General features: G+C 38.1%; 1 protein-coding gene across 3 annotated transcripts in view; it reads left to right on the forward strand.

Moving 5' to 3' along the window:
• MYLK (myosin light chain kinase) overlaps positions 1–16,393 on the forward strand; it is a 195,755-nt gene that overhangs the window by 106,422 nt on the left and 72,940 nt on the right. For all 3 annotated transcript variants that reach the window (XM_042041247.1, XM_042041248.1, XM_042041249.1), the window contains 4 exons: positions 5,909–6,046; positions 6,657–6,854; positions 8,033–8,279; positions 15,989–16,069. In XM_042041247.1, the coding sequence (XP_041897181.1) occupies positions 5,909–6,046; positions 6,657–6,854; positions 8,033–8,279; positions 15,989–16,069 (664 nt within the window). The remainder of the gene's footprint in view (positions 1–5,908; positions 6,047–6,656; positions 6,855–8,032; positions 8,280–15,988; positions 16,070–16,393) is intronic.

The raw sequence follows: 16,393 nt of genomic DNA on the forward strand, positions 1-16,393 counted from the left end.
TATCACCTTAAAATTCTGTTAATACAGGTTAATAAATAATCCAAATTTTGCTACAGCCACTGTAGTTAGATTACCTTACTATTGATTACACAAATACTGGAACCCAGAATAAGAGATTAATAGAAATAGTTTTACATCAAAGGTAATATATTTCTTCCTATTGCCATCCAAATATGTTGAGAATTTGTACCTTTTCTAAGAAATTGGAACAGTTTCAATTCCCCTTAATCTTTAATGCAGAAAAGTAGTTTTTTTAAACGCAGTTTTGGATGCTCATTTGAGTGTCTTTCTAATAAAAAATGAACCCTCAAGGGTAAGGGAATGTGGTGGGAAAAGCCTATATTCCTTTTCCTTTGTATAAAATGCATGTGGATATATAAAGTACTATTTACATGCTTTGCTTACTATTTCTGGTCTCCCAGGCTGTGTTTCCCACTGAGCTGTGCATCTTATTACTTACTGTTTCTGAACATTCATGCATATTAAAAAAGGCAAAAACCAGAAAACTTATAAGTGGGATTATTGTGGTGGACTTTTAAATCTATCACCCTGTGTTACACCTTATCAAGAACCTGTTGAAATGACAGAGCAATCACTGTCCACCAGAAAGGCTCCAGCTGGGCTTACACATTGTGCCAGACTATGGCTCTGTGCAAAAATTTTTCTCTGTAAGACACCTTTCAGAAAATCATAGTTCTCTTCCATATTGTCTTACACAATTTGACCTGCATGAAACCAACAGCTGTGATTAAAAAATCGTGGCAGCTTTTGTAAGCTACGGCAAAGTAAACTAGATGTAAGGTCTGAAAAGAAGTCATCGAAATGTACCTGTGTTTTATCAAGTTCACCCATGGGAGCCGTAGGTAGGGCTCTCTGATGTCCCCCATGAACTGCCTTGGCATGGTCCAGGGGGGGGAATTGAGTGCACCAGCAGAAGCTGATTGGGAAGGGAAAGGGACAGAGAAAATTAACTGCCCTGGGCAGAAGTTTTTAGTAACTGTTGACTCTTTTATTCCTTGTTTTCATTCTTAGAGATGAACCTACCCCTGCATGAAAGCAGTAAGAATTAAGAGTGACAAGGGAGCTATTAAATGGCTATAGGCGATTAGAGAGCATTAACATAATAGAGAGAGATCAGATCTCCTCTTTTTTTCACATCCAGTTGAATAAGCTTGAGGATGCATAGATACATAATGAAGTCATGCCCTTATGCTAATGTCAGGCAAAATTTTCCTTAGGTTCCAGATTTCCTTTCTGGTGCCAAATGTGCTGTATTTTTATTGTCTGTAGTTTTGGCAGCAGAAATACCCTGCAGTGTTACGAAAGGATGTGTCAGCCAGAAGCACAGTGACTTGCACTATCGCAGCTGGGAGCTTTACCTCTGTCTTCTTCCTTTCCTTCTCGCCTCCTGCTTTGGGCTCTGAAGCCAGCACTCCCTGAGGGTGTATGGATTTTGAACCCCAGCAGAGTTTGTGTGGTGAAAGGGACTTTGGAGGAATCAGGGAACACAAGCCCTAATCCTGGCCAGGGCTTTCTGTGCAGTTTGCTTATTTGTTTTCTCATCTTCTTCCCTACTATTTTACTGGTGTAAGTCATAGATTTTGTTCCTGATGTATGAAACTAGAAAGCACCTAGCTGTGGCCAGGGAATGTGAACTTCTATGATTGTTGCACTTTTTGAAGCCACCCTTTTGCAAACAGTTCCTGGGTTTTTGTGTATGGTTTTCTTTTAAATATTTTACTGTCAAAAGAATTAGCCAGGTGTTTTCAAAAGGAAGTAAAATCACACAGTATCTTTTTGACGTAGATGGGAACAAGAGGTATTTGCTTAATTTCAAATGATCAGCATCCCATCTTTTCACTCTGAAATCAATTTAATTGCTGTTTTCCAAACGAGAGCTGTAAGACTAAAATTGAAAGAGCCCTTAGATATATTAAAATAAGCTGTGAAAATGTAGAGCACTGCTATTTCATCATAAAATTGTGAAATGTTAAAGCATTCATCAGACAAACACTGAGTCAATGCATATTGCTATGTCATAAATAAACAACTAAAAGCATTTACAAGCTTCAGAAGAATTTGAAAATAGTTGACATTCAGGCTTTTTAATTTGGCCTCTGCATGGTTGTATCAATCCCTTCTGAGAAAATGCAATGATTTTAGAATAAATAACAGGACTAAAACAGAGTGTCTTTTCTTGTGTAAAACATCTTTGAGAAACTAAAGCTGTCAGTAGGTAATTTTAATTTTTTCTAAGTCTAGAAATCCATAACATCAAATTTTAAGTAAAGGAAGAAAAATTACATTAAATGAGCCCCTATGGTTTCTTAATGAAGAAATAGCATTTATGGGTTAGAACTAATGTCTTTTTAATTGTTGCTGCTACATTAAGAAATATTTGATGATTTTTGTGATATTCTGATTATGTTGTTGGTACAAAATGCTACTGATTAACATACATTTCTAAAAAACAGTAACATAGGATTAGAGATCCCCTTTAAAAATATATTTTTTTTAAAGTATGGGGGAATGCTTGTGTTTTGAAGAGAGCCTATTCAAGTTGCCGGGGAGTCAGACTTATTAGCCATATATTTACTGTATCCTTGATGACACAGGTTTTTATAGGAATACTGGTTGCTTTAGCCATGATAGCTTCTAGCTTTTGAGCTCTTATATACAACAGATTTTTGTATCTGTTGGTAAAGAAATGTCTTCACTTCTCCTGGGCTCCAAAGAACACCAGCAATACATAGGGAGATGTTTTTACTCCTTCCTTACAACAGGTATTGAGAAATCAGGTAATACTTCAAGGACTAAATCAAAGGGTATGTGCATTTTTATATGGTACATTTACAAGGATAGGAATGTTTTCAGAAAGCTGCTTTTCTGTCCCAGGACTAAGCCTTGAGTTTTCAATATTTCAGACTTAATGATCCATCTTAATGTTCTTCTGCATGATTACATTCATTCCCCCCAGTGAAATAGCTCTTTAGTCTCCCAGAAACTTTTCTTGTATTGAAGCTCTAGTCTTTAAAGTTTTTTACTACTCACATACCACAGACTTCTACTTTTTTAATACTTGCCATCCTAAGTTTCTGCTTAAGCACAGAACTGGTCTTCATCCAGGAGATCAGCATAAACCTATGCAGTGCTTAAATTTAATGCAAGCACTACTATTTTTGTGAGATTTGTGCAGTGGTGAGGCAGGTTCTGGCCCCCTTCATTTCAATTTGACAGCTTCCCTTACAAAGAGCGAGCACTGATCAGTAGCAATGGCGAGTTGGCTTTCATCCTTTAAGTCTGACAGTTTGTTCTTTCTGGAGTAGATGTCTGCACCCCAGTAAATCTTGATGTCCCTCACACCAGGGGGCCTCCTCACTACCATAGGATACATCTGCCTGAGATAACTTTAAAAACTGAGGCCTCAAATTTTTGGGTTTGTGATTCATATATGCAATTACTGTGAATTATTTGCTTGCTTCCATTTAATGTTTATGTAGCCCTGTGCAAGAAGGTGGTTTTATTCCAGTACCTGGATCTTTTATGTCTTCAGCACATATTTTGGCGGAGTTAGCATTGCTGAAAAATTCCTTATGGGAAATTATTTTGGTTTGCTTCTTCTGTAGTTGCTCACACATTTCTTTTTAATAAGCTGAGGCTGTTATACTGTATTGTCTTCCTTGATTATAAAAATCCATTTATTTAGACTACATGTAGAAGGCATGTGAGTGCAACAGAGCAAAGAGCCAGTTGTGAGGGATGTAGAGTGCTGCTCAGACTTAATGCTGTTTGTACCAGGGCTTTGGGAGAATTTCTGCTAGAACCACCTGGTCACTGTTAAATTTCGTGGGAGTTGGTTCTGCTCTTTTTCTTTTATCTGTCCTTCTCTGAAGACTTGAACTTTTCTGATCAGATACCAGGTCTGTTTCTTTGTTGGTCTAGAGCCACACCTCTGCTTTTGTTTTTCTTTCCCTGCATTCCTCTTCCTGCATATCTGCCTTCTAGATTTGCACTGTTATCAAGTATTTCAGTAAAAAAGAATAACAGGAACTTTTTTTTTAAGCATATTTTCATTGGGTTTTTTTCCCTATGTCTCTTTCCTGTGTTGCTATTTTTTTTTTGGTTTTTCCTTTTCTTCCTTTCTTTGTCTTCTTTTCTTCCTTTTTTTTTCATTATATGGATTTCTCCCACACTGTGAGACAAAGTTTCACTTTGAGGGATGAAGCAATTTCCTGCAAGGCATTAGAGCAGTGAAGGAGCATCTGCTGATACTGCTTAGTACAGCAGTTGTTTGAAGCTGTTTCTCTGAGTAAACATTACAAAACAGAGGGCTACAGCGAACCACAGGAGTTTACTTCTGTAGATGAGTTTCACCCAACTTCTTGGCTACTTTCTGTACAGCATTAGTCACTTCCAAGCAGGTGCTGTGGGAAGCCCTAAGACTGATCAGTGTAGTCTGATGGTGAATCCAGCGCTTCAGAGTTGTGCTTCCATAACACCAATCCAAATGGGTCTCGCTGAGGTCCCATATTTCCATTCTCACATGCATCAATGTCTCACTGCTCAGTGCCAAGAAAAGACCTGCGACATGAGCCAGCGAGACAAGATTTTGGCTAGAAAAAGCTTTGCTAGAGAAGAGGAGAAACTTCCCATCCAGGCTGCTTCCAAATTTATGTTGAGCTCAAATTAGCCCAGTACAAACTTAACTTTTTGCCTCCAGGAGGTTCAGTAGGCTTGCTCAGTGAGATGCTGGCTTTTTTTCTAATCACTAATTTTATGAATTGTGGTTTTTCTCCAGCCTGGCACTTTCTGTTACTGTAAAACTATTTTGGATGTGCTTGATATTCCTTTGAAAATCTTGAAGGTAGGAATAAAGAAAATAAAAATATTTTCATGTGTGGACAGAATGCAGGGTTGGCATTTTAAAGGCAAGACGTAAGAGGTCTGAACACAAGCTAAACCAAACAGAAAGTGTATCCAAGTGACCAATAAATATTTATGACTTTTTACATTTGGTCATGATCACTGCTTGGGCTTCAGAAGTGTCTTAGCTCAGGTTTTTAGAGCAGGAGTAGACTTCCTGGTCTAGTGTACCATATAGATCACAGTTGAATGGTCTCGTTTCATAGCCTCTGAATGCAAGACAGAGGAAACCACTGTGGCTACTGGAAACAACACATCATAGATAGATTTGATTTTCAAGAGTGAATTATTTAATTCCAAATTCCCTCAGCATTTGATTGTACAGCCTCAAAAGCAAAAAGAAATTTTAAAAGCCCTAATCCAACAGTGGGTTTTGTGATATATATTGATAACCTCAGGTTTTAGTCTTTACCATTATCAATCAATTGCCTAAGTGAAGTACAGGAGAGGAGTGTGGTGAACTCAAACCTATTGGACATTGACCATCTAACAATCTAAATGGTTTGTAATTTCTTACAGAGTTGCAAATCCTGTGCTGCTGTGAGTTGACATTTGTAACTCATCAATCATGACAATGGCAACTTGTAACCTCCCCTAGGGCTTTTAGATTCATTTAACAGTGAGTAAAGGCATTGAATTTTTGGTTACAAGTTTTTGGGTTGCTTTGCTTTTTTTTTTTTTTTTCACCTGAGCATATATACTTGGGGAAAATGAGTGTAATTTCTCAGTGATACTCTCTGATATCTGATAACAATGATTCAAGAGGATTCTCGGAAGGAGGACAGTTCCATTCCTATTTCTTGTCTTTCTGCTTGGAATACTGGTAAGGCAAAACAGCTGTATTGGGTGGTTTCAGTTATTTTTACCTTCTGAGAGCTGAAACAAAACCACTGTCTCAAAATCGTGTTGAGCCTAAGGCCTCAGTTAAAGTTTGTCATGAAAATTCCAGTAAGAGACCCCTTTTGTTCTCTTTTTGACTTCACAGAAAAGAAGAGCAGCAAGAAGGCAGAAAGTGCACAGGCTGCAAAGCTAAACAAGACTTTTGCACCCGTCTTCCTTAAAGGCCTGACTGACCTCAAAGTAATGGATGGAAGTCAAGTGATAATGACTGTGGAGGTATCAGGTGTGTTGCTATAGAATAGTATTACTTAAAAAATTAGAATCCTGCTGCAAAATGTGTGGCTTTTCCATATTTTTAGCAGGTGTCTTTGCATTTGGAAACAATATTTCTAGGAACCAGTTTTTTAAAAGTTAAGTTTGTCTAATCCGATCTTCAGTGAGGCTGAACACTGTCCATTGTTAACATGTTAACATGTTCTGTAGAAGTGTTTCTTAATTGTAATGATATAATGATATAAGTTTAATATGCATCCTCTTGTTGAAGTGGACTTGTAATAGCTTTTGTTGTGAACCAAACAAGATTAATGCTGCAGAAAGAGCAGTCCTGGTATGAACTTTGGTATCAGAAACTCTTAATAACCATCTTCATGGTGTCTAGAACTCATTCTCCCTCTCTCTTGTATTCATGCTTCCCTTATTCATTTGTATTTTAGCCATAAAAAGACAATTCCACATTACTTAGCATTCAAAGAGTTAATAATAGAAATTCCTGAATTTTAAAGATGAAATTGCAGAATCAGGTGGCAAAAAAATAACCAACTTTATTCCTTTTCTTAATTGACATATGGTGGGATTTTGTGTGTCTCAGATTTTTGTTGCTTCCTATTTTGTAGCTAACCCACCTCCTGAAATTATCTGGCTGCATAATGGGAAAGAAATCCAGGAGACAGAAGATTTCCACTTTGAGAAGAAAGGCAATGAGTACAGTCTGTACATCCAGGAGGTGTTTCCCGAAGACACAGGCAAATATACCTGTGAAGCCTGGAATGAAGTAGGAGAAAGTCAAACACAAGCTACACTGACAGTTCAAGGTATAAAGTTCCTCTTTGCCTTACAAAATGGTGAAAGAAAATTATTATTCTAATGTGCTGGAGGAATGTCTATTTAAAATACATGAGTGTTTATGAGGTTTGTTGCAAAGGACGCTCAGGTTCTCACATCTGAATTAAAAAGGATATTGAGCAGAAGCAGATTTAAAAAAATCTTTTCACTCTGGAACATTATGTTACTATTTCAAAAATGCATTCCTGAGTCCTATTTCAGGGACAAAGCAAAACTTCTGCTAAGTGCAGATTCAGATTATAACTATCAGGCTTACTTAACTATGGATTAAAGTAAACCTTTTAATATGTTTTTGTTTCTAATTAAAGCCCTTAGTATTTGGAAAAGCTGTCTAGGAGCTAGGTACCCTGGCTTTAATGTTAGCACTGTAGTGGTAGCAGGTAAGAAAGACACAATTTCTGCAGTCTGAGAACTACCTGCCAAAAATTTGGTTTTGAATCTCCTCACATGGCGTAAACCCCACAGTAAACACTCAAGTACCTACAAACTTCCTGTGATTGAGCATGCACTACCCTTGTGACAAGGACTTCTTCTAGTATTACTGAATATTGACATTTCCTCAAAGCCATTAATGAAAATTATTAGAAATCATTGTGAGACTTTTTTTATTTTTAATGTAGAATATCTTATCTGCAGTGTTTGATAGAGCTGTTTAGTCTGTTGTCACTGTCTGCTCTGAATTCAGACCTTCCTCTCTCCTCCAGTCTCCCCTGAGATCCAGCCTCAGGGTCAGTCTTCTATATTAAATGCAATTTTATACAGTTGTTAATGATGATTTATTACATGAGCTCTCAACTGCACAGCAGTCATAGTACTGTTACTTGCCCTTAAAGCTATTCCTACCCATATTGTCTAAGGACAAATCTCCGAGATTCCTTTTAGGGCAGCTTTAAAGTCCCTTTGTTTTGCTCTTAATATAAGCCTGGACTGAGCCAGTAAAGTGCCAAGTAAATGATTAATTTTAGTATGAACAAAAGTTACATCCAAAATTAAAGCCTGACTTATTTTCAGATTAAAAACTTATACCCTGCATGTTCAAAATAACCTTCCTTGCCTGTGATTGCTTTCTCTGAAATTAGTTAGCTTAGTGGTGACATTCAAGCTTGGCATTTTCTTCTGATTTGTAAACTGTGTTTGTAATCTACAGAACCTCAGGATGGTATTCAGCCCTGGTTCATTAGCAAGCCGAGATCAGTGACAGCAGCTCCTGGGCAAAATGTCCTGATATCCTGTGCCATTGCTGGAGATCCTTTCCCCACTGTTCACTGGTTTAAAGATGGGAAAGAAATAATACCAGGAACAGCGTGTGAAATCCTGCAAAATGAAGACATCTTCACGCTGGTCTTGAGGAATGTGCAGTCTCGTCATGCAGGGCAATATGAAATTCAGCTCAGGTATGTTTGGTGTGAAATAGAAGGTTGTTCTCTTTGACCAATTAGCTTTATTTACCCGCAAGTTGGAACTCCCACCTGAAGAAGACAAGAGTTCCATCCTATTCATGTGAAACATTAGGGTACTGAAGGAACAGAATATTTCTGAGGGTTGAAAAGAACTAATAAAACTCCAAGAGAAAAGAGGAAACACTAGAAGAGTCAGAAAAAAAGGACAAAGCAATATGGTTTCTTTTTGGGATCCTGAAGAACAAAGCTTTGTGGCAGCAGTATGGGAAGCAATTTCTAGCAAGGAAAACTACAATCAATGTCTTAAGTTTGGAACTATTGTTCATCATGTTTGGCATCTCTCTAGGTGTTTGTAAGGATGCCTCTTTCCATGGGAACAACCTGACTTGGGAGGGCTGTTACATAAGATCCATACCTTTAAGGGGAAAAAGTGTTTCCTGGCCAAGTTTGAAATGTCTGACAAGTTTTAGTCTCCTTTTGCTGATGTATCTTTGAAACAAGGCACCTTGATGCTTTGAACATCTTGTCATTCCTACAAAATCTGGAAGAGTTGTTTTGAATTTTTTTTTTTTTTATTCTGATAAAATAACTGTCCTTTAAATGAAGAATCATATTTGCTGGCTCTTTACCTTGTAAAAAGTGTCGCAGCATTTTCCACCTCCAATGGTGAAGACTACATATCGCCTATGTGGCTGTAGAAAACATAGTGTAAAACTTTAAGGTGATGTTATCATTCCAGGCTATTTACTGTGCATAGATGCAGTTGCTTTACTTGGCTAATGTTTGTGCCTTTCTTTATGAAAGTTACTTAGTCATCATGGACATTTGAATGCATTACACTGGAAGAAAATTATCTGGTTTGCTCCACACACTAACTTTTTAGTCCAGGTGCAGTAGTCTGAATTGTCCTTTGCCGACTTGCAAATAAATTACTCGTATCTTCTTAATACAAGGAGGGAGGGAATTTCTTAATAAACTCAAGCTATTTAGCTTGTAAACAATGAGTTTAATTTTTTATAGTTACAGTTTGTTTTCCAGCCAGTGTGGCCCAAATGATGGATATGTCACTGTGTAGATGCCTCCTAGCTCAAAAGCATGTTTCCATAGACTATCACAGGCAGACACTAAGTTCAGTAGTATATTTTAGTATTTAAAGTCAGATGAGTCACTCACTTTTCACCAGAAAAGGGTGGCTTAGAAAGTTATAGGTGTTGAATATCAAGATTTCCTATAATAACGTTTTTCTACACTTAATTTCAAGTTTTATTAATAACATTTATATAGGTACAGCTGCATGTGCTATGACCTTCTTGCAAATCAGCTCTCCAGTAGATTTAGGCCCTTTGGAGTCTGCAGTAAGTTGTGAACTGGCTCATTTCAGAACTGGCTTGTTTGCAACTGTCCCAGGTCATCTGGGACATTCATAATGCTGATTTGTGCAGGTTCATGTCTACAGAAATCCTTGCATTTATGTTACTTTGGGGATCAGGGGTGTTTCTAGCACTCGGTACTTCTGGCAGGACTAGAAATGCCAGTTCAATTTCATTCAGGTCACCAACCTCAACAGGAGAGAGCAGAAACTGTGAGAATTGCTATCTTCTGCTGGCACATTTCCACACTTCAGTGTGTGTGCCCTGGGCATGGGCATCTTCTCTTATGATATGCCGGTGGTTTCACTTGAACTGAGAAGAGAATGAGATATTTCAGCAAAACTTCAGGGAGGGAAGAATGAAAGAGGATAAAGGAGAGCCAAGAGAGCTTTGTGGAGGATTTTGTTGGGACTGATGTAGGAAGTTGGCCATAATGATCAGCTGTAGTTGGTGATCACTCAGGCCAAATTCATCACTGGAGACCTTTTTCCAAAGTGGAAGCCTGACAATATCATAACTCTAGAATGTACACTTAGAAAATAAATTATTTCAGAAAATTAGCAAGGGAAGGAGAAAAAGTAAAGTTGTAGCTAGAAAGCAACACAGCAGATTACATGCTAGTTGCAGCTATTCCCTAATCCTTTCACTGGAGAAATAGCTGGGGATCTCACAAAGATCAGTGCATTCATGTTGGCTTTTTCTAATTCGTAATGAGTAAAGCTGTGCTGCAATTAGAGCAAAGGGAATGCTGATACCTCATTTTACCTTGCTGTCATTTGTAAAATTCCAGTTAATGTTCAGGGAAAGAAAGTCATATGTTTTTAGGTACTGGTTATGTGCTATGAGTAACAGAGAGGTAACAGCCTCAGGCATATCCAAGGAGCCAAAAGTCAGCTGTGTAACTTCAAGTTTGCAATAGCGTTACAATAATTTTCAGTACTAAATAGTCTTGTCTAAATAGCTGTTGAACTGTCTGCATTTGTCTTGAATACTTGATTGAGAATTGTTTATATATTGAGAAACAGTTTTAACAATATCTGAGAGGAAGAGAGCTGTGTTTTGTGTCTTTCTCTCAAAAACTCCTACAAAGTCCATTAAAAATATGGAATAACTGAGAAAACACAAGTCAATTCACTGAAGAGTTTATAGAAGATACAGTGGGCTATTTTTAAACATAATCATTTTCATTTCAAATGAAATGTGCACCTCCTTTTCACATATTAATTTTAGAAGCAGGTTACATAGCTGCTCTTAGGGAGTCATTCATTCTCCAACTCTCTTAATTTAGTCTGGGCATGGTTTCCTACTAGTGTTATTTATTTTCCAATTTCCTTCTCCATTATTCTTAAGCTCTAAATTCTGTCCTAATACCTGCACAATTCTCCTTTTGTGTTGGGTGCTCACAAATTAAAACTCTGGTCTTAAAAATGTGGGTTTAACAAAAGATCTGTTTTTTTCTTGCTGGTTCTTTCTTCTCTAGTCAGAGTGGGCTGACAAGGACGTGGAGCCCAGTGTGATCCTAGTGTGATCCATCCGTGATTGCTCATTGGCTTTCTGTCTTACCATCCCTCAGCATTATTTAGAATACATCTTTGCTTTGCCTTTTACTGTTTAGCAGACTTCTAAGTCTGGCTTTTAGCAGAGTAGCCTATGATTCCTCTACATTTGCATCTTTCAGTTTAATTGTCCTAATAATGTTTCATTGAGCCTGTTATGTCTCAGGCCTAGAGAAAGAGTGTTGCATAAATATTAAGAGAAGAAGAGATTCACCCAATACTGCAGTTCATCTATTGAAATTTGGACACTTTACAGCCTGCAAATCCTTAAAATGGAAAATAAAAGTCCTTTTACTTATTCATAAAAGCATAGATATCTATTTTCCCTCCTGTTCTTTGCATCCTTCCAGTGATGCAGCTGCTGGTATCCTGTTATCCCAATATGACTTTTCTACATTCTTTCACTCAGAGTATACATCATAAATGAAGAGATAAACAAAAAAACCTGCAAGAACTGGACACAGACGCTGTTTGTTGAGCAAAACCTCTATCTTTATAGCAATACAGTCAACATGAGAGACCTCAGAAATCATCCCGCAGCTCCTTAAAGAAATCATCTGCTTTGCTAACCTTTGTCTTCTGAGACATTAAATATTTCTCTTCTCCCCTACTCCGTCTTCCATAAAAGTTTGGTTAGTGTTGATTAGTATTGATTTAGATATTTTGATAGTCTGCTTAAAATCAGGGAAAAACATTCATTTTACAAATCAGTGGTACCTTGAATACTCTGCAATTTAGGTTATATGAAAAGGACTCCTAAGATTACATTTCATTACACTCAACAGTAAATACAGTTCTGTCTTTCTTTAAAATTCAGTTTGCAAAGCCTGTTTTCTCCTATCAACACATTGTCTATTTTTAGAGAAGAAAACCATGACCCTTTCTTGTTCCATTCTCCCACTCAGTGCTGTAAAATGCAAATGAAATTATTGTTCTTTCAAGCACAAAAAGCTTTTGGCAAAACCCTCAAGTGAGGTAAATCAGCGCATCCTCTTTGAAGCCAGTAGAGCTGCTCTGCTTTATATCAGCTAAAGTTGTGATCCAGTAGATTAGTTGCTTTCTTTGGGTCAAAAGCTTCATGGAGTCTGGACTCTCTGCATTTAACTCACAGAAAAGCTGCAAAACCTCCTTCTGAGGCTTTGCCATTACCGGCACTGAAGCACCAGCTAAAAGTAGGGATCAACTTATTTGCCCCTTTCAGTTCATTCTTGAAAAAATGTAATTTACTCTGCAATATTTATTTCACACTTGGTAGGCTGGTAGGAAATTTCAGTACATCCCCCCAGTATAATTACAAGTGCCTTTTTTCCTGTTCCTCCAGAGAGTGCTTCCTAGGGACATGCAGACAATAAGTCTCATCTAAGGTTCAGTGAAAATATTTGAGTAGGTTCTGCCAAGAAACTAGTATTTCAAGATATTTTGAACATAAAAGCCATTCCAGGGAAAACTGATCCCACAATAGGACACCGAGCTATTTTTAAAATTGCCTCAGGCTTTGCAGCTGGGGTTTTATTTGTTTTTGGTGGGCTTTATTATTATTATTCCTTGACATTTTAAAGATAAGTCTTGTGTATGAGCATTCTACAGAACAGTCCTGCAAAAGTCAACACTTCCAGGCACTTCTTCACAGCAAAGCTACTAAGCATAGGTTTTATCCATGTCTACTATTATTCCACAATAACAGAGCCACTAAGATCTGTCTGTGTCTAGGGTTTTGTTGATAAAATGCCAACACAGAGAACCTCAAGCTGCACCAGTAATATTACTATTGCCCAGACTCAAAACAGCAGAGACGTGAAAGACTTGAAGATATTCCCATGTACTGCAAGGCTCTGTTTTTCCTAACTGCCCCTATGTATCTTTGTCTTGCCTAGATTCTAAAATTGTGTAAATGTAAAAATATTTACCGAGGTTCCAGAATTATTCTTGATTGAAATTGGTATCTAAATCACCCAATCCTTCTTAATTTTTCTTGGCTTGTTTCTCTTTTTCTATCCTGTGATCTCCAAGGTGGGTCAGTGTTTTTCACTTCACCTTTTTAGACACAGCCACTGAATTCAAAGATGAAAGTATGTTCTCCCTACTCCTAAAATCATCAGTTTGATTTCACTGGGAACAGGACTTGCCCTAGGAATGCTACACTTTTGAGCAGACACAGACTCAAGGTTTGTGTCCACTAGTCCGGTTTTCAGCCATTCACTTGAATCAGTAATCATAAGATCAAAAAAACTATTTTTTGAATCATTTTTCCATCTAGGTACTTGTATGTTCCACTGTTGCCATAATTTGTAAGTGCTTCCCAAGGTTTTAAAAATAGAAAGAACAAAATGCTCTCCTACTTTCTTCCCCCCTCCTTTATTTTTCAAACCCTGTGAAAAATAGCTTGCTTTAGAAGGATTTACTTTGCCTGCCCTATTTGCTTCTTTGCATATGCGAAGAATTTGCAGAGGGAAGGATGCATTGCAGAAATGGGTTCTGCAGAAATGCTACCATTCTTCACAGTGGTCAGGACCACATTCAGTATCCCTGCATTCCTCTCCTGGGACAGTGCTGTCTCTGTTACTTCAACCTCTCCCACTAGTGACACAATTCTTGTGGACAAATATTTTTTGCCAGACAGTCATGACAGAAGCTGAGCAGGGGTACCTCAACATTTAATGTACTCTGAAAATTGTCTATACTTAAGCATGCATGGCTTGTCCTTTGTCAACTTTGGACTGGTTTTAAGTCCTGAACAGGAGGGATCTTCAGGTAAGCCAACAGCCTGTTAAAGCCTTGCAGCACTGGTGAATGAGCAGTTCCAGAGTGTGTCTTCTTTCCTTAAAAACTTTGGAGAAGCAGGGAAAAAACTTCATGACTTCCTATAGCCGTAAAAGGTCCTGGTTTGAAATGCATTATTTGAAAACAACAGGTTTGCAGCAATGTTGGTACCCTGCCATAACTTTATGCCAATCAGTATGTTGGGAGGGGGGGACATGCTATTTTTTTTTATTTATCTTTCCATTTGTCTTGATTTCTGTCTGTTTCTCTTGCTTCCAAATGGAGGCCACCCATAAGAGTAAGAATGGCATGTCTCCAGTGCAGGGCTGAGTTAAATACTCTCTGCATTGACTTGGATCCTCTCCTGCCCTTTGGACAGTTTCTGTTTGGTACTCAGATGTTATCTAGTTTTTTTTGTATTTGAGGAAATGAGAGTTGTGGCTTTCAATGCTGTCCTCATTGATTGCCTTCAATAGCAGTTTGTAGTGTACATATTCTGACTTACTGGATATAAAACTGTTAAAAACATTTCCCTGGTTTCTTGTTGTTAGTGGTCTTAAGGTCAAATAAGATATATTTCCAACAGCAGGGCCTTTACTTTGAAATCCAGCTATTTTGATCAAAGCCTCCAATTCTTTGTAGTTTTCATATTAGGCTGATCCACTGTTTCTTTTTCTGAAGCAATAGAAATCAAGGGAAATCTGTCTGAGAAGGTGATGGCACTAATTGCTCCTATAAAGACAAAGCTTTGTGTTGAATCTGTGATTCTGTGATCTGTGTTAATTATCTTGCCTTTGCTGCAAGTTAAAAATGGGTGAAATTATAGGGTTTTCCTCACCCAAACAGTACCATATCTAGGAAAGTATTTCCATGCTCTATTTAAAAACCAGGCCAGACAATATATTTATGGCAAGCTAACAGTCCTGAGTCCATGTTTTAAACTTCAGGGCTAAGTGGACTTGAAGGTGCTCTTATCTAGCAAGTTCAAAGCAGAACACAGCTGGGAAAACCTGCCTCTCTTTCCCTCCTCCCCTCCAACACACATGTGTTTTGCTCATGTCCAGGAAATGTTTTCAATAGCAAAAATTATTTTTGTTCAAAAAAGACAAATAATCCAGGGCTTTCTAGTCCATTTACAAGCTTATACTTAAACTGGGAAGGACAGAAGTGTGCTCATTAATAAAAGATATCTCTAGTCCTCAATCAATTCAAGTCTAGTTTTTTAATAGCAGTCAGGGGAATGGTGGCAATAGTTACACAACTGCTGCCCTGGGGGAGTTAAATTTTGCTTTTGGCATCTCCTGTGTTAAGCAGAGAAGAGCTGTTTGGGGCTAAAAGAATGATATATATCTGCTGGAGGGAGGGAGCTGCAGGGGAGCGGGGAGCACTTTAAATGAATTCTTTAATGGGAGCCCTTTCCAGAAGGCATCCGTGGTATTCCTCTGCAAAAGGAAGAATAAGTACTCAGCACCATATATGGTGACACTTTTATGTTTTTTAATATAAACATGTACAGGCTGGAGCAATCCATGTAGATGGGTTTTGCTGATTGGCTGGGCCAGAGGGGAGGGAAGGAAATGAGACCCTGTTTTTAATATCTTAACATTAGAAAACTTAAGAGCTGGGGTTTGAATAAATAAACAGTAGGCAGAGTTGGAAAGATTTTCAGCTTTGCAAAATAGCCCTTTCCTCTGTCTTCATTTTCCAGCTTTTGTATTTATTTTCCTTTAGCTTGTTTGTTTGCAGCTGCTTCATTCTGTAAATTGCTTTGAATTTTGTTCAGGGAGTATGTTGTTCCCAGTGCAGATAGCAACAGATCAGTAAAAGCTATTTGAGTTAGCTTGGCTCCAAATATAAGGGTACCAAATCCATTCAGTCAATCCCCACAATGCTGGGCATAGAAAACAAGAATGCCACACTGGGTTTGACCTGCTCTAGTGCAATACACAATCACTTAGCTCAGGCAAGTTGCAGAGGAAGAAACCCCTGTTTTTCTGATTTCACTTAAATATTTCAGGAACCAAGTTGGAGAATGCAGCTGCCAGGTGTCTCTGATGCTGCGGGAGAGTTCAGCTTCCACAGCAGAAATGCTCAGAGAGTGAGTATTTTTCCCAGGGACTTGCATGGGTGGGTTCTATTTTTTGCTCTGTTAATTCCCTGCCCTTACAGACCCAGGCTGGCTGCTGTTCAACCTAATCCCCAAATGTGACCTAACAAATTGTTTTCATCATACAAGCTAAGCACATTTTACCAAGCCAGAGTGGAGAAGATCTTTTTTGTTTGTGCCCTTATATGGCTCCTGAAGTCATCATTGATGCAATAAACTAATGGAGTATGCTCCTCTAATCAACCTCCCCTTCTATAAACACATTTTGTTCCTGCTCTGAGATTGTTCCCTGACATTTTTAAACCAGCCCCTTTC

This window comes from Corvus kubaryi, unplaced genomic scaffold (genome assembly GCF_017639235.1).
Source record: "Corvus kubaryi isolate FWS band 111438036 unplaced genomic scaffold, C.kubaryi_AGA036_p1.0 37396, whole genome shotgun sequence".
NCBI classification, from domain to species: Eukaryota; Metazoa; Chordata; class Aves; order Passeriformes; family Corvidae; genus Corvus; species Corvus kubaryi.